This window comes from Artemia franciscana, chromosome 16, assembly GCF_032884065.1.
Source record: "Artemia franciscana chromosome 16, ASM3288406v1, whole genome shotgun sequence".
Classification (NCBI taxonomy): Eukaryota; Metazoa; Arthropoda; class Branchiopoda; order Anostraca; family Artemiidae; genus Artemia; species Artemia franciscana.
In genome coordinates, this window is record NC_088878.1 from 24,196,124 (window position 1) to 24,219,006 (window position 22,883).

General features: G+C 35.0%; 1 protein-coding gene across 3 annotated transcripts in view; it reads left to right on the forward strand.

Annotated features, from left to right (window-relative positions):
- The window catches only part of LOC136037253 (uncharacterized), a 61,509-nt gene extending 40,750 nt beyond the window's left edge, over positions 1–20,759 (forward strand). For all 3 annotated transcript variants that reach the window (XM_065719882.1, XM_065719884.1, XM_065719883.1), the window contains 3 exons: positions 4,894–5,060; positions 9,932–10,140; positions 17,217–20,759. In XM_065719882.1, coding sequence (XP_065575954.1) covers positions 4,894–5,060; positions 9,932–10,140; positions 17,217–17,554 — 714 coding nt within the window. In that variant the 3' untranslated portion in view covers positions 17,555–20,759. The remainder of the gene's footprint in view (positions 1–4,893; positions 5,061–9,931; positions 10,141–17,216) is intronic.
- The last annotated feature ends 2,124 nt before the right edge of the window (positions 20,760–22,883 follow it).

Sequence of the window (22,883 nt, forward strand, 5' to 3'; positions counted from 1 at the left end):
GTCAAATCTGAATAACTAGTTGTGTATATTCGTTTTGACGGCTTAACGTTGCAATATTGAAAAAAAAGTGGTAGTGCTCTAGAAACATCATTATTTTGAAACAGTCAAAAGGAAAATCTTAGAAAATGATGGTTGGATCTTAGAAAAATCCTGATGAAAAATGATGATGGAATCTTAGAAAGATCCTTGGTAATTAAGTCATGCTCTGAAGGGAGATTCAAAAAGAGAAGGTTGAAGACCTCAACCTGGATTAGGCGTCTTCAAACAAAAAAACTAGTAGGCTACCTTTGCACCATCTACTGGTATATTGATGACAATCTTTGAACCTGTTTGTCCACCAAAACAGCTTTCTGGAAGGTCTTATGTTTTTTATACTAAAGGGTTGTACATATATTTATTTTTCATGACAGCCCTGGCCACCGTTGTTCTTAAAGAAAGGAAAGAAGAAGGGATACAGCAGAAAAACAAATGTGGAGATTTGACAATAAAAGCTCGTGAAATTATGTGTTTAAGATTAATTTGTCTCACAAACCGAATTTGTTATAAGTAATAAGGGTATGTTCGAGGAAGATTGTTTTCTATGAAATATTTCACTATCAAGTGCCTGAAAGTTGCCTTCATCTAAACTGGTCTTTGCTAGATTATGCTTTGCTAGATTATGGACTACAACTACTCTTGCTTGACACGAATGTAACTTTGGCAAAAGCATTGGTTCTTTGTCAAAATTGAACTGTATTGAATAGCTTGTATAAGATCTAAAGTTCTAAACAAACTGGAACAAATGGAAGTTGCAATTGGATCATGCGTAGTAGTTTTTGTTCGTTCCAACTCCATTTTTTTTATTCCATTTCTTTTTACAGACTCAAGGACCCCACATTCGCCCCTTAATTACACAGATTAAAAATTCTTGCCTCACTGTGATTTTAAAGCTATCCACCTTTCTATTAAAATGATTTATTAAGACTCTGTCTCATATATGCCATCTGTAAAACTTATGGCCCTTACCCCTGTTGCTTGTAAATCAAGCACTATTTTTGCTATATGTAATTAATTTAGTTTGATTTTTAGCTTCTTTATTGTAACATTAATCAATAACACATTCTCTCCTTTAATTCCAAGTTTTGAGAGAAACAACCATTATTTTTGAAGTATACTTACTGTAATGTTTTTGGATTTTCGAATGATATCTTGCAGTCTTGCTTAACATTTGCAACAAATAATCTCTAAATGAGACCTGAAGCGGTCAATCATTTTGATCAAAAGCTTTCGTCAATCGATAGACGTGTGCTTCAATCGACCCTTCAATCTTGACCAAAGCTGATTTCAAGTTTAATTTTAACTCATGGTCAGGTTCAATACTGATTTGGCTTTTCTTGCATGTACTTTGGTTGCGCTCAAGCAAATACAGATAGAAAATAAGAAAAGTTGTTGGTTTACAACTTCTTTTTCTGCTCGATCGCCTTGTACTCGCGGTTGAAATTTATTCTTAAAACATTAATTATGGCCCTTGGTATTTACCAAGTGACGTATAGCGATCGCAAATTCTGTCGGTATGTCTGTTTGTCCTAGTTTTGCTAGTTTAGGCACTTCCAGATAAGCTAGGACGATGAAATTTGGCAGGCCTATCAGGAATTATAAATTATTAATCAGATTAAATTATAAATAGCCGTTTCCCCGATTCGACCATCTGGGGGGGGGGGACGGTTAATTCAGGGAAATTAGAAAAAATGAGTATTTTTAACTTTTGAACGGGTGATCGGATCTTAGTGAAATTTGATATTTAGAAGCATATCGTGTATCAGTGTTTTATTTTAAATTCCGACCGGATCCGGTGATATTGGGGGAGTTGGAGGGGGAAACCTAAAATCTTGGAAAACGCTTAGAGTGGAGTGATTGGGATGAAACTTGGTGGGAAAAAATAAGCAAAAGTCCTAGATACGTGATTGATATAACTGGAACAGATCCGCTCTCTTTGGGAGGGGGGGAGTTAATTCTGAAAAATTAAGTATTTATAAATTCCGAAGGGTGATCGGATCTTAATGAAATTTGATATTTAGAAGGATCTTGTGCTTCAGAGCTCTTATTTTAGATTTATCTTATTACCAGATCTGGTGACATTGGGGGGAGTTGTAGGGGGAAACCGGAAATCTTGGAAAATGTGAAAATTGATGTATATTTATCTTACTAAGTATGAGAATACCATCTTAATTAAACTTAATATATAAAAAAGGTCTTATTTCTTAGATACTTCATTTTAAATTCGAATCGGATCCGGGGACATAGGGGGTTGGAGGGGGGAATCAAAAATCTTAGAAACCGGAAATCTTGGAGAACGCTTAGAGTGGAAAGATCGGGATGAAACTTGATGGGAAGAATAAGCACAAGTTCTAGATATGTGATCGACATAATTGGAATGGATCCGCTCTCTTTGGGGGAGTTGGGGGGATTTCCAGTGCTTTGGCGAGTTTGGTGCTTCTGGACGTGCTAGGACGATGAAAATTGTTAGGCGTGTCAGTGACCTGCACAAATTGACTTGATAACAGTCATTTCCCCAATTCGACCATATGGGGGGCTGCAGGGAGAGGACAAATTGAAAAAATGAGGTATTTTTAACTTATGAATGGGTGATCGAATCTTAATGAAATTTGATATTTAGAAGGACCTCGTGTCTCAGAGCTCTTATTTTAAATTAAGATCGTATCCGGTGATATTGGAGGGGAAAACGGGAAACCTTGGAAAACGCTTAGAGCAGAGAGATCGGAATGAAACTTAGTGGGAAGAATAAGCCCAAGTTCTAGATACGTAATTCACATACCCGGACTGAATCCGATCTCTTTGGGGGAGCTGGGGGGGGGGTGTTATTTCGGAAGAAATTGAAAAATTGAGGTATTTTTTAAGAACGGGTGACCGGATCTTAATGAAATTTGATATTTAGAAGTACTTCGTGTCTCAGAGCTCTTATTTTAAATCCAGACCCGCATTAAGCCTCTGATTTTCCTTTTAAATCAATATATTGAATCTTAGAGTTTTGCTAGAGCTCATGCTATATTAGCTCTTGGCTCTTCCGGCCTCGTCACAAGTGCCATATGAGTTCTTGGCTCTTCCGACCTCATCACAAGTGCCATATGAGCTCTTGGCTCTTCCGACCTCGTCACAAGTGCCATATGAGCTCTTGGCTCTTCCGGCCTCGTCACAAGTGCCATATGAGCTCTTGGCTCTTCCGACCTCGTCACAAGTGCCATATGAGCTCTTGGCTCTTCCAACCTCGTCACAAGTGCCATATGAGCTCTTAGCTCTTGTTTTCTTTTTTAGTTCGGAAACATATAATCTGGTTTCAATGTCTTTACCGCCCATAATATCCTATCAAATTTTACACTTTGCTTATTTCGGTTATAGTAGTCTCTACTTTCAACTTTCCATAACTCATGGTGATTCCGGTATAACTCTACTAATTAAAAGATAAACTCGCGTTTTGCGTTTTTGCTTATATTCTGAGGTGTCTTCCATTGTTGTTGGCACGTGACTGACGCAATGCTTGAACAAAACTAGTCTAGACGGTCAATCAACCTCATCAACCGCTTGAGTCATTCAAAATTTCTATCAGTCATCGTCAACGCTTGACTCAAGCGTCAAACCGGTTCCTAGAGGGCCAACCATGCGTGAATCAATCGATTGACAGAAGCTTTTGATCAAAATGATTGACTATCTTGGGCCTCCTTCAGACCTTTAATGCCAGTGTTGTGTACCAAGCATTATTTGTAAAATATGAACATAATTTGTATTTATTTTTGGTTTGTGTATTTCAATAACAGTCTCCGATATATAATCGACACCCTAAATACCAACTTTGTCAGAAATTGATTACCACCATGATTGATTATTGGTCATGAAATTGATCCTTGGTCATGATTGTATAAACCACCATTTGCGGAATATGCACTCAGTTTGTTTTAATTTTGGACTGTCTTGCCTTGAACTTGAAATTTTTAGTTGTCGACATCTAATCGTTTTGGACTATTCCCTATGCTATCAAGGACTAATCGCGATTCAAAAGAGGTACATCATATCTTTAACAATCTTTAAAAAAGTTTAGGTCATGTCTAGATTGCTTAAAATAATTATGTTGATAACCCACAGCATGCAAAACATAACACTTGAGAATCAAATGTAAAAAAAAATTGAAAATCAAATATTCAATATAAAACTAAACATAAAAAATAAACGTTCAATATCTAAACACGAGAATTAATTTATGATTTGACGGTAATCAATAGAATGATGAGATTGACAACTTTCTCTGAAGTGCGGTCAATTTTGCTTTTATACCTGGGACAGTAAATTAATGGGTGTTTTTTTTTTCGTGTGAAAGCTCAGGTTGGCTGTCTCCAGACCGTCCTACAGCACTCTCTGGCTTAAGGGCCAAGAACACCAGCAACATTGCTGGTAGGGACCGAAGTCTAGACCCGGGTATACGCCTGAATTTGGGGCTATTAAGAAGGAAACATGTTAAGAGAACAATTCTTTCTTCATAATGCGCAGAATAATTGTAGCTAACCCATTTTGACTGCAGCTCCACTATATTTCACCTCCCAATCTCCACCACTAATGTGCAAATATAGCCCTACAGCCCGAATTAGATATATCCTGTGTTTCGTTTCTTGATCTCACCGACGTTGATTCAATTTGCGGGTACACGGGTTGAAACAAGTGTGATGCATGGTAAAATACATGGGAAATATATGACTTAGGCTATTTTGCATATTGTGAACTAAGAATTGTTTTCTTAACATCATCCCTACTCAATGACCCCTAATTTAGGCTTATACCCAGCATTGCTTTCTTAACCCTTGTTTTCGTTTCTCCTCTGTACTATAATCAAGTTTTTGATCTTAGGAGGGAGTTGCCTACCTACTGAACAAACCTGAAACAGATCCCTCTGTGAAGGATAATGCAGGCTACACCCCTTTGCACGAAGCTTGTGGGAAAGGACATTTAGAAGTAGCACATTTCCTTCTAATGTGTGGAGCAGACGTCAGTGCCAGTGCACAAGGAGGAATCAGGTAAAGTTATTTAATTCAATTTTTTGTTTTTCATATCATATTAAAATTAGTTTTTAGCGTAACAGTAAATTAGTAAAAGTAAAATTGCTAGATTTTTTTTTTGCATGTCGACATATCCTCCCTTTTTATTTAAGAATCATTTTTTTTATTTAAATAAGAATTTTTTTTAAGGAAAGGATTGCATTTTAAAATTAGCAGTGGAGCTAAGGTTAAAGGGTTATACATATCAGATGAACACAGTCCACAAACCAACATTTTCAGAACTATAGGAAGTTTTGAAGACTTATTCTTGACTATAAAGTTAGTTTGTTTGTTTGGTAAAAAAAAAAAAAAAAATCTTGTGTATTTTTTTAGTTATAAAATGGTAAAGTTTGAAAAGAATTTAAATTTCAAGAAAAGTTACTATCTTTGAACAAGAATATCTCAGCTCCTGATTAAGCTAGAGCCATAAAGTTTGTATCAAACCATAGCTTAAAAAAACGTTAGTATGATATGTAAAACGAGCACCTTTGGAAAAAATATATATTAAGATAAGAGGAAATTTTCAATTATTACAAAACAAACACAATTGTGTTACCAAGGGTTTCTAGGTTTTGCCCAGTTTCCACTACCTGGTGTAGATCTTGGAGTGCCACGTGTGCTTCAGCTGTTCCGCCACACATGGAATAGTCCCTCTAATGGTTGGCACTCGCCACCTATTATACTTGATTTCTGGAATCTCGCGACCATTTGCTGCCTTCTTGGTTGTAACTTAAATACCCCTCAGATTGCTTTGTTGGAATTTTTATTTGTTTTATGGTCACACCTATCAACGACATATATTTTGTTCAGAAATTTAAGAATATGTTGTTTTTTTCTCAATTTTTTTCTTAAACTTCTATTATTCAAAAATTTTGAATTTTCAAAAGGAGCTTGTATTGTATATCATATTAAAGCTTTTTAAAAAAAAGTTACGGTGACAGAAGTTTGACAGAGTTACCCTCTGTTAAGGAGGGTAACTAGCCCCCTCCCTCACTCTTCTTCTGAAAAGTTGTCTGATTAAAATCAAACAATAAATTTGTCTTTGGGGATAACATGATTCCAGAACCACCGGAGGAAGGGCCACAAGCTATGAAACCTGCCCCTTGTTTAAATATGGTATTTGTTGTAGGGAAGTATACCGACATTTTTCAAGGGGGTGGAGACCTTTGCGAATAGATTTTCTACGGGGAGGATTTCCAATTGGTGTCAAAGTTCTTGGGGGGGGGGAACTTTCCAGGAGGAAATTTGCCAGAATTCGTATACAAATTTTTTTTATCTGTCTTACTTTCTTGTCGGCGAACCCATTTTGCATGTGGGGAGTCTTAGGCGAAGTGTTCGGGGGATACTTTCAGCAGAGTTGGAATTCTATGGGGGATTTTGACGTGGGGAAGTTCCCACAGTAAAAATTCTCCATGGGGGAATTATCACCCGGAGAAATTCTCCATGGGAAATTTTCTGCGAGAGAAACTCCTGGGGGGGGATTCCTGAGAAATATTTCCCACACATGGGTGATTCCCCCATGACCTTAAAAGCGTCGGAAATTAAATGAAAACAGGTCTTTCTCAAATGGAAGAATGCTAAGGTGTATTTTACAGGCATAATTGTAAGTAAAAACATTTCCGGAGGAATTCGCAGCGAGAATGGAATTGTCCGGGGGTAATTTTCCAGCGGAAGAATTTTAAGCAAAATTACTTTCTATGGAAGAGTTTTCCCTTAGTAAATTTTAAACAGAGGGGCAGATTTCCCAAGATTTTCTGAAAACAGTCAGAAATCAAATAAAAACAAGCAAGTTTTTTCTGCTGGAAGTAAGGAGCAATATTAAAACTTAAAACGAAAAGAAATTATTCCGTACATGAGGGAGACTGCCTTATACTGAATACCTCGCTCTTTACGCTCAAATTTGATCTTTTGTCTCAATTCTTTGAGAATGACAAAAACATAAAATCGCAAAGAAGAGAGAAAACGAGAAAAATGACACTACCCCTTTCAGAGTAATGGTGAAAGGGTAACATCTTATTTTAGTTTGTGTTTGTTTTAAGGTTGTATTTTTTATACTGTTTTATTCTTTATCGGTTTTATTCTGAACCGAGGACGGTCAAGTGGAGGTCTTGACCGAAATGTTTAAGTTTTTAATTTTTTCACTGGTTGTTATCGTCCTCGTTTTCTCTCTTCTTCACCATTTTTATGTTTTGTCATGATTGGCCATTGTGGTCTCAGAAACTATTTAAGAAAAATTCCTGAAACATAACGGTCGCATGATTAGAAACTTTTTTTTAAAAGTTCTTCAAAAACTTTACCGTGAAGAGTGGAGTACTTGGGGGGGGGACCCCTCTCATATACGGAATAATTTCAGTTTGGCTTAAGTTTTAATGTTGCTCCTTAGTCTCAGTAGAAAAAAAAACTTGCTTTTATATTTAATCAAACAGTTAGAGGTAACAAACTGTTAACAAGGAGCAACTTGGTTAAATAGTAACTGAAAGTTTAACTGCTTAACCTTATTATGTAAGAACGGATACTGAAACATAGGGGCCGTTTAATTAGAATAGAAAGCTTTTTTAAAATTGCCAAAAGCTTTAGTGTAAAGAGCAAGGAATTGAGGAGGTGGCAACCCCTTAATATATAGAATAATTTCTGTTGTTTTGAGTTTTAATGTTACTCCTTACTTTCAGCTAAAAATATATTTAATTAAGGAAAGAGTGATATGGTCACAATATATTTTTTTTTTACCCAGGCACTTCTTACTGAAAAAGTTGTTGTAGAAACTTTGAAAGGAGCTCATTACATTGAAAATTGTAATCTCTCTGGCCCTTTTTAAGAATCAAATGTGATTGGAGGCAACCAAACAGGGGATGGGCTATGATTTATACTTGTTGCCCATTATTAACATATAAGGTTTTTGTGGAAGGGGTTGTCGTATAAGCTTTGGATTGGATTGGAAGGGGCTCTTTGGATTGGAAATTAGAACTTCTAGTGCTCTTTTTAGAGTCAAAAGAGATCAAAGGGCAATTTGCCTCTCCCGTCCTTTGTTCCCCAGATGCAACCGGTAGAAATTTTGAGGTGGCAATTTTTTTTGAAAAAAAGTACAAAGATCATATTACAAGACCTTCTGGGTCTACGCAACCCCCCCTCTCCCAAGAGCCTGGGGGTAAGGGTTGTAGGTTATGTCCTGGGAACATATAAGGTTTTTTACAAATGGTGTGGTCGTGTAAACTTTAGAGGAGGCTCGTTTGATTTTAAATTGAAACTTTTATTTCCTTTTAAAAGTAAAAGTAATAGGAGGGCAACTACTCCTACTCTCTTTTCCAACACATAAATTTCATCGAAATTGTGAGACAGCAACTTGTTCAAAATAGTCCAAAGGACATGTAACGAATCAGAAATAAATTCATCAGATATAAATTCCTATAATAACCAGAAATCATAGGCAGTAAATTAGCACTGCTGAAGTAAAGAGCGATATGGTCGTAATATATTCATTATTATTGTTTTTTTTTTCTTCTGAGCAAGGTACATCGTATAGAAGAAGCTATTGTAGAAACTTTTAAAAGAGCTCATTCAATTGGAAATTGAAAGATCTAGTGCTCTTTTTAAGAGTCACACGTGATTGGAGGGCAATCCTTTGTATCTGTGAATCAGCAGCGTTGCTTGACTCCTGGATTGTACCTTGTGACATACGCAAGAAGTACTGTGATTGGTGAAAAACTATCAAAGGAAATGAAAATGCGGACCCAACACTGACCTTACCTGTCAAGAGGATTTCTCGTTGGAAAATGAACCTTGAGCTCCCACAAGTAGTTTTTTATTGTTTACATTTTTTTATGAGCGTTGTGTTTCCACGCCAGTTCATTCTGTATGGATGTATTTATTGAATTTTTTTGGGTTTTCATTTTCTTTGTTTACTGGCCACTTCGAAAGAGGTTTATGAGTCTTAAAAGAACTAGTTTCTGAGATTTCAAGATGGACATATTATAGACAATATATGGATATAATTTGGCTAAAAATGACATATTTTTGGATGCTCAAGGGACATTCATGGACTAAAAAGATGGCAACCCTACTTATGAGTTGATAAGGAACAATGGGGACTTTCTCATAAGAAGTATGAATAAATATTGCCAATAAATTCTCACCCTTCTGAGATAACTATTACCAAATATTGCGAAAAAATTGTTGTCTTTCATTTCTTAAACATTTCCCCCATCGTCCTTTTGAACATTTTGTTAAACTGTTTGTATTTAGGTATATCATTTTATATTTCATTATAGATTTTTTTCACTATTCATCATGTAGTTTTTCCATCATTTTCTGTTTGCCATGCCATGCCTTTTTTTTCTCTTTTCCTTCCAGTGCTCGCAACTGGAACGGTCTCAACACCATCTGGGAAAACAAAACGGCATACAGTATGCTAGATGACGTTATGCAACGGTTATCATGCAATAATTCCTAACACAAAATTATTTTTTCAGTATTTACTTATCCTGCTTATTGGTGGATTAAGAATAATGGGAACTTTGTCATAAGAAGTCTGGAAAATATATATTCAGAACATGGCTTTTGTGGTACTTACCCCCCCCCTCCTTCCCCAGCTCATTATTTGTGTTCTTGTTTCTTCCTTAAAATGTCGAACTTATGCGAAACCATGAAAAGTATCCTGCTTTTCATGCTTCTTTTTCCACCCGAACAACTATTTTTGTTTTGGTATTTTAATTTGATTTTTTAAAACTACTGCTGACGTTACCTGACTTATTTCCACTCTATGGTGTTAATAGCATCACTTTTTAATTGGTTCTCTTTCTACGGATTTTCTGAAATGTTCCTGACTTCTTTAGTTTAAAGTATTTCATTTTCAGGCCTCTCCACGAAGCTGCTGAATTTGGGAATCTCGAGCTTGTGAGGCTTTTGATTAGCTATGGTGCTGATCCTAATCTCGGCACTTATAACGGAGTAACCCCTATGCAGCTTACATCTAATAATGCAGTCAAGGTTTTATTTACTTCTCATCTGGAAGATATTAATGGACGTCCAAAACTTCCATGGGACTTTAATATTGCATCAGAGGGTAAGGAAACTTAATTATATTATTATATTTTTATAAGGTTTTGATCGAATACTTACCATGAACATATTTTTTAACGGACTTGAGATCCTTGAACCTATATTTGACCGTGACCTTCTTTTTATCGGATTTTGGGTTCTTGAGCTTATATTTGGTCATGTCTGACCATGAAGATCTTTTAATGAACATTTGTCTATTGATCTATGTTTATGGCACTTGGTATTAACCAAGTGACATAGCAATTGCAAATTCTGTCGTTCTGTCGGTCTGTCGTTCCCGGTTTTGCTACTTTAGGCACCTCCAGGTAAGCTAGGACGATGAAATTTGGCAGGCATATCAGGGACCGGACCATATTAAATTAGAAATAGTTTTCCCGATTTGACTTTCGGGGGGGGGGGAGTGGGGGGCCCGTTAATTCGGAAAAAATAGAAAAATTGAAGTATTTTTAACTTACAAACGGTTGATCAGATCTTAATGAAATTTGATGTTTGGAAGGATATCGTGTCTCAGAGCTGTTATTTTAAATCCCGACCGGATCTGGTGACATTGGGGGGGGGGAGTTGGGAGGGGGAACCTAAAATCTTGGAAAACACTTAGAGTGGAGGGATCGGATGAAACTTAGTGGGAAAAATAAGCATAAGTCCTAGATACATGATTGACATAACCGGAACGGATCCGCTCTCTTTGGGGTAGTCGGGGGGGGGGGGTTAATTCTGAAAAATTAGAAGAATGAGGTATTTTTAACAAACAAATACAAAGTAGAGACAATAGGGAAAAGTTCAAGACAGTGGAAATTATTTCTGTAGATATTTCGGCCCTATGTCCAAGGGCCGTCTTCAGCACAATACAAGAATAAGAGGGAAACTATATATATATATAAAAGAACTTACATCAAATTGTGAGGATTAAAAACTAAATAATTAAAAACACTTTTTAAATTTTTTTTTTTTTTTTTTTTTAAATAGCCCTAACATCCTTACTTCAACGAAGTTCAACCAGGACTGGCGAAAAGAATGAAATGAAAATATAAGCTCATTCAAACTGAAGAGAATAAAATAATTAGATGCAATTTCTTAAAGCTAATCTTGCTTGTTTAGCAGCCTGTCTCAAAGGCCTTTTCGTTGTTGGTTCAGTACCATTGTAAATCGGTTTAGTAAAATATTTTGTTAGATCATTTTTAATTAAATTTGAGTATAAAGAATTTAGTGAGTATTCCCCCAAGTCCCTGTTCAAAGAAATATTTTTATTTATTTTGAGATTAATTTCGATTGATTCTCGAACCACCTGTTTTATTCCCAAATCATTACTAATGAGTGAAGAGTTTTCAAAATGTATAATGTGGGATGGATTATTAAATATATGCCAACCTAAAGCAGAATCAAAGGAGTTGTTGGAACTACTTGGAATTAAGGCCTTGTCTATGTCATTTTTATGCTGTTGTAACCGTTTATCTAGATTCTGATGGGTAACTTACAGCTGAGCTTCGGGGCTTCTTAGATCATCTTAACACTTATGACCGAAATTTGCAGTTCACCCTAGAAGTTGAAATTGAAAATAAACTTCCGTTTTTAGATGTATTAATTATTCGCAATGCTGATCAACTGGATTTTACTATATATCGAAAGCCAACACAAAACAATAGATATCTTCACTTTAATTCAAATCACCCCCCACAAGTTAAAAGAGCAGTTGTGACTTCCCTCATTGATCGTGCCCTGAATATTTGCTCCAACTCATATATAAATTCAGAAATAAATTTTATCAGAGATATTCTTTTTGGTAATGGATACCCCATTCCTTTTGTCAACAAAATAATTAACCGTAGAATAAAAAGACATTCTTGTAAAATCGAAGAAGATACTTCACAATGTGAGGCTACTGATAAGCCCTCAAATATTGTCTATCTTCCGTATATCCCAAAGATTACAACAAAATTAAAAAATATTTGCACAAAAAATAATCTGTACGTAGTTTTTACTAATAATTTTAAAATCATCAATTTCTTAAATTCGGGTAAAGATAAGACCCCAGTTACTCGCCAAAGAGGGGTCTATCAAATACCATGTGATTGCGGAAAATACTATGTCGGCAGGACCCATCAGAATCTAGATAAACGGTTACAACAGCATAAAAATGACATAGACAAGGCCTTAATTCCAAGTAGTTCCAACAACTCCTTTGATTCTGCTTTAGGTTGGCATATATTTAATAATCCTTCCCACATTATACATTTTGAAAACTCTTCACTCATTAGTAATGATTTGGGAATAAAACAGGTGGTTCGAGAATCAATCGAAATTAATCTCAAAATAAATAAAAATATTTCTTTGAACAGGGACTTGGGGGAATACTCACTAAATTCTTTATACTCAAATTTAATTAAAAATGATCTAACAAAATATTTTACTAAACCGATTTACAATGGTACTGAACCAACAACGAAAAGGCCTTTGAGACAGGCTGCTAAACAAGCAAGATTAGCTTTAAGAAATTGCATCTAATTATTTTATTCTCTTCAGTTTGAATGAGCTTATATTTTCATTTCATTCTTTTCGCCAGTCTTGGTTGAACTTCGTTGAAGTAAGGATGCTAGGGCTATTTAAAAAAAAAAAAAAAAAAATTTTTAAAAGTGTTTTTAATTATTTAGTTTTTAATCCTCACAATTTGATGTAAGTTCTTTTATATATATATATAGTTTCTCTCTTATTCTTGTATTGTGCTGAAGACGGCCCTTGGACATAGGGCCGAAATATCTACAGAAATAATTTCCACTGTCTTGAAATTTTCCCTATTGTCTCTACGTTGTATTTGTTTGTTATGGAAAGGCAGTGTGGTCTTGGTCGCTATTTTCGTCTAGCTTATAGGTATTTTTAACTCACGAACAGGTGATCGGATCTCAATAAAATTTGATATTTAGAAGGATATCGTGTCTCAAAGCTCTTATCTTAAATCCCGACCGGATCTGGTGACATTGGGGGGGGGGGGGGGTTGGGGTGGTGGAACCTAAAATCATGGAAAACGTTTAGATTGGAGGGATCGGGATGAGACTTAGTGGGAAAAATAAGCAGAAGTCTTAGATACGTGATTTACATATTGAAACGGATCCGCTCTATTGGGGGGGGGGGGGTTAATTCTGAAAAATTAGAAAAAATGACGTATTTTTAACTTACAAAGGAGTGATCGGATCTTCATGAAACTTCATATTTAGAAGGATCTCGTAGCTCAGATTTCTTATTTTAAATCTCAACCGGATCCAGCGTAATTGGTGGGGCGCAGTTGGGGGGACCGGAAATCTTAGAAAATACTTAAAGCAATGAGATCAGGATGAAATTGGATGGGAAGAATAAAAACCTGTCTAAGATACGTGACTGACATAACTGGACCGGATCTGCTCTCTTTGGTGGAGTTGGGGGGGGGGTGGGTAATTTTGAAAATTGAGGTATTTGTAACTTACGAAAGGGTGACCAGATCTTAATGAAATTTGATGTGTAGAAGGATCTTGTGCTATAAAGCTCTAATCTTAAATTCCGACCAGATCCTGTGACATTGGGGGGAGTTGGAGGGGGAAACGGAATTCTTGGAAAACGTGAAAATTGGGGTATTTTTATCTTACGAATAGGTGATCGGATTTTAATGAAATTTGATATTTAGAAGGAATTCATGTCTCAGAGCTCTTATTTCAAATCCCGACCAGATCTTTGACATTGGGGGGAGTTGGAGGGGGAAATCTTGGAAAACACCTGGAGTGGAGGGATCGGGATGAAGCTTGGTGACTGACGATACGTGATTGACGGAACCGTACTGGGTTCGCTCTCTTTGGGGGAGTTGGGAGCAGGGGATCAGTGATTTGGCGAGTCAGGTGCTTCTGGACGTGCTAGGACGATGAAAATCGATAGGCGTGTCAGGGACCTGCACAAATTGACTTGATTAAGTCGTTTTCCCAGATTCGACCATCTGGGGGGCTAAAGGGAGAGGAAAAATTAGAAAAAATTAGGTATTTATAACTTACGAGTGGGTGATCGGATCTTAATGAATTTTGATACTTAGAAGGACATCATGACTCAGAGCTCTTATTTTAAATCCTGACCGGCATTAAGCCTCTTATTTTCCTTTTAAATCAATCTATTTATTCATATAATTTTGTTAGAGCTCATACCATATGATCTCTTGGCTCTTAGCTCTTCTTGCCTCGTCACAAGTGCCATATGAGCTCTTAGCTCTTGTTTCAACTATATGATTCATCGTTTAATACAAAAAAAAACACCAGAAAAACCGTGACCGTGACCGTGACCTTCTTTTTTATTGGATCTTTTGTTCTTGGGCTTATATTTGGTCATGCTTGACCATAAAGATCTCTTTGATGAACATTTGTCTATTGAGCCTATGTTTTCAACTATATGATTCATTGTTTAATACGAAAAAAACCCCAGAAAAACTACGACTCCTTTGACGTTCAAGCCGATTGATTTTGTCTCTGTTATATCTCTTGTATAATAAATTAATACTACTACTACTAAGGAAATATGTGTGCAACTACTTATGTTGACAGTATGTGTGTCATTAGACTTTTTTTCTTGATTGACACGATGAAGCAGATAAGTTTTGAATTATTTTTATCTTTGGTCTGTTATGTTTTTAATAGATTAGTTTAAAGCAAAATTTTTTTTTCAGAGGAAAGTCAACTGTGACGCTAAAACTTAAAACGATTACAAATGGAGTCGCGTGAAGAATAACTCAACAATCAGAAATTACTGTAAATTAACAAATAAAACCTGAAAAGATTTAAAATCAGAATGAGCAATCAAGTTAAACTCTAAATTGAGATAAACTGTCACAAATAAGAGGAGAGCACGTACTCTCCAAACTAAAGGCAAGGAATTTTGATTCTATTATATGGGGCTTTTGGGGGTGAAAATCTCCTACAGGAGGGAGACTGTTACCTTCTATTGCTTTTTGACCTTAAAAGGAGTGTTAGACCTCCCAATTTTTGATCCAATGGTTTCCTCTTCTACTGTTCGAAAAAAGTAAATGAAAAAAACCCGGTGTACATCCGTTCTTTACTTGGCCCAATGTTGTCATTTTGACTGATTAGATTCTATGTAATTAACATAATGCGAGTGCTTGATTCTAAGCGAGTTTCAGCACATATTTGCAGATGGACAGCCAAATACTCTAGCACATAATGTGGCACTTCAGCATAAAATTGTTGTTCACTGTAAGCGGCGTGATGAAAGTAGCATTTTTTTCATAGATCAGTAACTTTGTGATTTTCCTTACAAATTTATTCCGTAATTTATTCTGTTTGCTAGGGCTTTCATATATTTTACATCTCGAAAGTGGTTTTCAGAAAAGTATTGCTGTGGCATTCTAACAGTTTTACTTTGTAAAAATAGGACTGCAACTTTTCTGGAAAACGGAACATATCAAGCCAAATAGAAATCGTATGAAAGGTGGACAGCCAAAGATATCTATAATTTCTTGGATAGTTTCGTTCACATCGGCTTCTTGCTTTTGATGATATTTTGGTAACAGTAAGCCTAATCACCTTGCAATATAAACAAACTATTGACTTATAATTTTTAGAGAATCGAAAGTATTTTACTACTTTGATCGTCATAAATTAAATTTTCAGCTTACTACTGTTAACTCATTGCTACGAAAGTAGCCTGAACCTCCCACTCCTCCTTTAACTCCTCCTTAGAAGTTACATTTCCCTTTAAGTTCTTTCCTGCGATCTTCCAACCCACTTATGGACGACTTGCTTTTAACTTGATCCTAGATGGATGGCCGTTATGGACGATCTTTAGTAATCTGTCATCCTTCATGTCAAAGCCATCTCAGCCTTTGTCTAATTAAAGCCCTAGATAGTACGATAGAAGTACTTTTTTGCACTGCTTGCCTACAGTTTGAAATACGGTCAGTCAGACGGGTATCCAAAATAATCCGTAGGAAAAATTCTCCAAAAAACTTCTAATAGATTCTTCTCCGTCTTTCAGAGCCATACTTGACTGAGTAAGAGCTCATACAATTTATTGTATAATAAAATCAAAAAGGCATATTCCTGATTTTCATAATTTTACAGGTTAGCAAAAAGAAGGTTTTTCATAAAGCTTACTCTTTGAAATACGGTTAGTCACAAGGGTCTGGAAAGGCTGCAAGTCGTCTGCAAAGCATCTGACAAATCCTCCTCCGTCTTCTATAGAGCCCCCACTTCAGAGTAATACTTGACAAATAATCACTCTTAAAAAAAATATTTAACGGTTTCAATCTTCCTTTGACATCTTAAGAGTTCTACAAAAACATGGAGTTAGGACTTTAGCAGGTATTTCTCCTCGTCAGTCTGTTTGTGAAGTTTACCCAACTTTGAAAAATTTGCCGGGTGCATGGCTTCATGAATTCTATGTATTGTGGTTTATTTTTGGATTGCAGCAGGATATTCAGCCTCGTTGCTTTAGTGATTTATTGTGCATTAGGACTACTGTTCATTCTTACGGGTAGAAGGGGTAGATTTCTGTGTACCCAGAGGCATTTCTTGTCGTTCATGTTGTTTGTTTTTATAGAGGTACACCGAAATAGAATAGTTGAACTAGTGATATTAAGATTATTTGAGACCCCTCTCCCATATATCTAGAAAAACCATTAAGGAACTGCTTTTTGTAGTATACGAGTTTGATTGATTGCTGTATTGTGGGGGTTGTAATAGTATATCCCCGGAGGAAAAGTAAAATAATTATTATTTTTTTTATTTATTTATTGTTTAGTGTGATTGTATTTGTGGTGTTGGTAGCCTAGGGTTCTTTTTATTTTATTTGTTCTTTCTCTACCTCCCCCACGGACAAGATCTGCTTTTTTGGCGAGATAGCAGTAATTTTATTATGTGTCCTGTAAATAAATCCTTCTCTCTCTTATTAGCGCGTGTCTGTATCTGACATTCCAAGTTTTTGAAGATATGTTTCGAGAAAAAGAGGAAAAAAGTGAAGTTATCATTTATTTTTATCATTTACTTAACATTTATATAACATTTATTTATTTTTAACATTATAATTCTCCTATTATAAATTAAGGTTTCTTATTTTAAGGTCACTGTGGCTACGATGTCATTCAAGAAGCACCACCTAACATATTTATGAAATACAGTTTTGAAATGAGTGATAAACCATTACCAAGAACTAGTTACTGTACCACTGTGAAGGAAAGGCACGCGATTCTTAGTGATATTTCCGAATGTACTGGGAATTCCTTGAATTCTTTACGAAAGAAGTTAGAAGCCAAAACTGTTCGTAAAGATGAGTTTCATTTTAAGTATGCGTTTGACACTGTTGCCACAGTGCTCAATTTTGAATCAGCTGGATTTGTTGAATATAACGAAGATATAGTGGAAATGTTAAACATTGAAACAATGGCTATTGAAGAGTGATAGTTGTGATGTGAATTCAAGACTGGAGCTAGTCAACAGTTGTTTGATCCATTTTGATTTCATTAGTGATTGGGATATCGCCTTCAGTATGCCTAGCTATGCCACTTTTTTCTTTCAACTGCAATTTTAAATACGAAACTTTTGTCAATCAAAGTTTGGTCGTTTTTGTGACCAAAAATTTAGTTACTATTTTGAATTCACTTCCTAGCTGAACTCAGCTTGTGTTTGTGGTCTTATAGAAGCTTTCCAGATGAAGATGAAGCTTTCCAGATGATTTGCAGTTGTATGGAGAGCGAATTTAGTTTTCTGAAGAATCCTCAATTATATGAGTTATACCTGTGCGTAGGAAAAGGGGGGCTGTTTTTTCGAACAATTTTCTTAAAACTGTACTCAGATATTTCAAATTCAGTATTTAATCATTAGTATTAATTGCTAACGTAGTCTTGAGTTTTAAAACTGCTTCTTTCATAGCAAAATTTAAACGTCCTTTGTAATCTTTCAAAAATGCCGCAAGCTATGGTGGGCCATATCAAGCAAATAATAGAGTTATTTGAAAAAATTATTCCCAATTTTTTTCTTTCTTTAATGACTTTATAAATAAGGCCTAATATTAATCTTGGATATTTGGTTTGTACAAAACAAATCCGATGACCCTTTTCTCTATTCCGACAAACTGCACAATTCGTCATTATGCATTATTTATTATCTATTATGCATTGTGCAGTTTGTCGGATTATGACGAATTCGTCATAATTCGACAAACTGCATTGGGAAAAATTATTCATAATGTTTTTCTTTCTTTAAGGACTTTATAAACAAGGCCGAATATTAATCTTGGATATTTGGTGTATACAAAACAAATCTGATGAAACTTTTCTCTATTCCGACAAACTTCAAAATTCGTCATTATGCATTATTTATTATCTATTATGCATTATGCATTATTTATAATTCGTCGCAATTCGACAAAATGCATCGGGAAAAATTATTCCCAATTTTTTTCTTTGTGTAATGACTTTATAAACGAGGCCGAATATTAATCTCTGATATTTGGTATGTACAAAACAAATCTGATGACCCTTTTCTCTATTCTGACAAACTGCATAATTTGTCACTTGTAGAATAATTTGCTTTTGCTACGAAAAGCGGGACGAGGTACTAATTCTCTATCTGTCTTCATGGCTCCATTTGGATTGAGTGTCACCACTAAGGAGTACTAACGTAAGTGAACCTGTTAAGTCAAAGCTCTATTGCTTTGTGACGGATGATCTAAATGAAACTTTATATTTAGATGGCTCTGCAGTTTTGGACCTTATTCAGGTTTTTCATGATAAAGGGCAACGAACCAAGACTTATGCAACTCATTAAAAGATATTATCTAGCAAGGTAGATAATAAATTGCTCATTGATTATTGTGCAGATCTTCCTTTAAATCTTTTCTGCCAAGGCTCTGTGACGTCATCAATCCTAGTTTGTTTTTATGTCGGTTTCTATTCTGATTATTTGGTGCATATGTAAATAAATAAATTCATATTGTTCATTAATAATCATATTATCTATCGATTAAGATATCAATACCTCATATTTCTGTACTACTTGTATAATTATCAATTGTGGGATCTTATTATAGAAAAAGGCTTTCGTATGTGAACTTGGTAAATCACTTTAATCCTTTTTTGCACAGATCTTTTACAGTGAGGTATAATAGTAAAATATTAATTTATAGTTAACCCTATCAAAGAATTATCAAAATCAAAATCATGTAAATTTTAAATGTCTATCGTATCGAAAGAAATCCTGATTTGTTATTTCGTTGGATACGTTCAAATAAACATTTGATATCTTCACTCTACCAAAAATTATCAACTTATGTTTTTTTTTGGTAGTTTTGTTATGTATGTAATTGGTTCAAAATTGTGTGTTCTAAAATAGAACCAATTTTTTGTTTTGTATTATTCGCTCTGACGAATTATGTCAACTTCTTTCAAATTCAAATACTGAATACTTTCAAATACTGAATGTTTTTTTTTTAATCTCTGACTTCAAGTAATGTTTGATTTTCAATGAAACTCGACTGCTAATAATGATAATTTTAGATCCCCGTTCAAATTATGTTTAATTTAATGCCGATGCAACTCAACCCCTGCTTGATTCGTCTGTAAAGAGATGCCCATCACATGACATTTAAGCTAGGTTCTCATCGAATATGATGTCTCTTATCTCTGATTCCTGTGTTATCTGTGTTTGAATCTTCAGTTTTGATTAGCTGCCTATTGATTACTTATATAAGGTTTTCTCAAATATAATTCGAGGATTAACAACCATCGAAATGCAACCCTTATTTAATTTGGCATTTAAAATATGAATATTCCACTAAAGTTCCAACTTAGTTTTTCCAGATGAAAAGTTTTTAAGAACAAAATTTGAGTTTTCCATAGCAAAATTAAAGGTAAATCTACTTTAGGCTTCAATTTTTCTTGATTTATTGTTCGGAGCTTTGATAACAAAGTGAATGGTGTTTAAAAAAAATATTAACAGAATATTTGCAACTTTAATTTTAGTTTCTGAACTTGGCAATGTTTTTATTAAATTTTGGATATGATTTTTATCGCAATCGATCTGGTTTTCTACAGAGAAAAATCAGCTATTGTGGGTACTGAAGGAGTATTTTGGATTCTCTGGGAATTATGCTATAAAAGGCAGTGTTTTTTTTAATCGATTTGTTGGAGTAATTTACGTTTGAAAGTGTGCTAAAACCATCCCTTACACCAGTATGATCCTTGTATTGTGTTTGATTTTTCTGCTAGTCTCACAATTACCGTAATAATAAAGTCGTTTTTAATAAAAAAAAGAAAAAAAATTAACATTTGGCAATGAGCTTTAACTGAAAAAAAAAAAATGGTTGGTGAGATTTTTGACCGTAGAATTTAAAACTTATGATTCATTTTTGATCTGACCTGTATATAAGTAAAAAAAAAAATGATTTAACTGAAATTGTGATTCTTTTTTCGTTCTTTTTGTAATTTACGAAGACGTTTTTACATTTTTTATTACTAGATATACAAATGAGTGTACAGTGTGGTATATGACAGACTTTGTTAAATTTTTGTGCAATATTATATAACTAGAAATTATGTCTTTTGTTTTTACTTTCTGTTCTTGTTTTGTTGCTTTTGAAGGCTGTTGCCAATAAATCTGAAAGTAATTTGTTTTTTTTTGTCAATTGACGCTGAAGAATGAGACGACTTCTTATTCTGCTGTATCATAAGCCTATTAATGTCGTATCTTTTTTGGTGAGTTTCTCTCTGCTAGTGTTCCTGATGCCTCAGCTTTACCAAGAATGTGCTTTAAGAGGCAGTGAGTAACCGCACAATATAAATGTTTACGAAAACCCAACTGACTATAGTCTAATTCACTTATTAATTCAGGAAGAATCACGCTTTCTAGAATCTTACCTGTGACACTAGAAACTGTTATAGGGGGATAACAACTGCACATATTAGCATTTTTCCCCTTTTTCAGGAAATTCGTAATAACCCCTTGAACCGAAAAAGGTGGGCACTTGACCTGTATTAATACATATCTGATGTACATGTCAGTTTGGTGTACATAAGTGATGTTCAGTTAATGAAGCACTTGCATTTTGGAGATGATGTGGCGTTATACCGTCAAGATCGGGGACTTTACTACGTTTAGAACCCGCATAATGGGCGTGCCGTAAGTTTTTTAGACATTAAACATGTTATGTTTGCGCAACAGTGGGCTTAGACTTGCTCTTAATTTAGAATCAATTTCTACAATTAAGCCACAGGAACCAAACATATTGGAACCACTGATCTTCAGGAATGCCTACACCCTACTTGCTAAAACTGCTCCGTGTGTTTTTATGCCTTTTCCACTTATGGTTTGGATTCCTGAGGGTCCCGGCGGAAGCTGTATCGCTTGATTTGAGGTCATTGAGACTCTCAGTATATTCTCTCTTGATCATTCTAAAAGCCTAAAACACAAAGCCGGCTATTGGTTTATCATAGTCGTGTCAAATATGATACCACAGCTTCATACGTCTTTTAGCTATGCCTGCATAGGGATCCCGACTCAAACCAAACCTGTGAGTACCACGTTTTTTAGCTACTGAGACGAAAGCTTTCTTCCAACACTTCATGGTGTGTACTATTTTGAAAGAATTAAATAAATAAAAAAAAAACAAGGTATTTCAAGTGGAAGGAGCGTCATTAAAACTTAAAACGAACATAAATTATTCAGTATGTGAAAGGGGTTGTCCCCTCCTTGACACCCCGCTCTTTACGCTAAAGTTTTATTCTTTCTCACAACTCTACTTTTTAAAACAATAAAAAACACGCATCCGTGATCTGTCTTCTGGCAAAAAATACGAAATTCCACATTTTTGTGGATAGGAGCTTGAAACTTATACTCTCTGATACGCTGAATCTAATGGTGTGTTTTTCGTTAAGATTCTATGACGTTTAGGGGATGTTCTCGCCTATTTTCTAAAATAAGGCAAATTTTCTCAGGCTCGTAACTTTTGATGGATAAGACTAAACTTGATGAAACTTATATATTTAAAATCAGTATTAAAGTGCTATTCTTTTGATGTAACCATTGGTATCAAACTTCTGTATTTTAGAATTTCGATTACTATTGAGCCAGGTCACTCCTTAATACAGTTTGTTACCGCGAACTGTTTGATAAGACCTGCTGATACATTTTGACCCCACCCTAAATGATCAATATAGCATTTGCGTAGCTAAGATTGTGGTCGATTACATTGCTTGTCCGTGGAATTTGCCCTAGATTTTTGGTTATGTTCTAGCACCCGATCATAACTAATGGTAATTAAGTTTTTTCGCTAAGGGTACTAAAAACGAGTTTTTAAGAATCTTTATTTTGATGAGATTGGAATAGATTGCAATGCTGGCCTTTTTTATGCACTCAAAGCAGAGATGGCTTAAATTTTGTGCTCTATGTGATTCTAGGTTAAAAGTTGTAAACCTGCTCTATCTTTTAAAACAAAATTATCATTCTAGATTGTTTGTTATTTTTAAAATCTGATACTTTCTGTACAATATTCAAATGTATGGAAACTCAGTTTCCCCTCATTTTCCTATATCTTATGGGCTCCTCATGAATATATATTTGTCTACTTAAACTAATTATGCATCATAACTGCATTCTACAAAAAAAAAAAAAAAAAAAAAAAAAAAAAAAAAAAAAAAAAAAAAAAAAAAAAAAAAAAAAAAACTGAAAATATGTCTGCATTAACTGAAACCCAAATATTAATTTTGATATTCTCTGCCAACCTACTAAAATG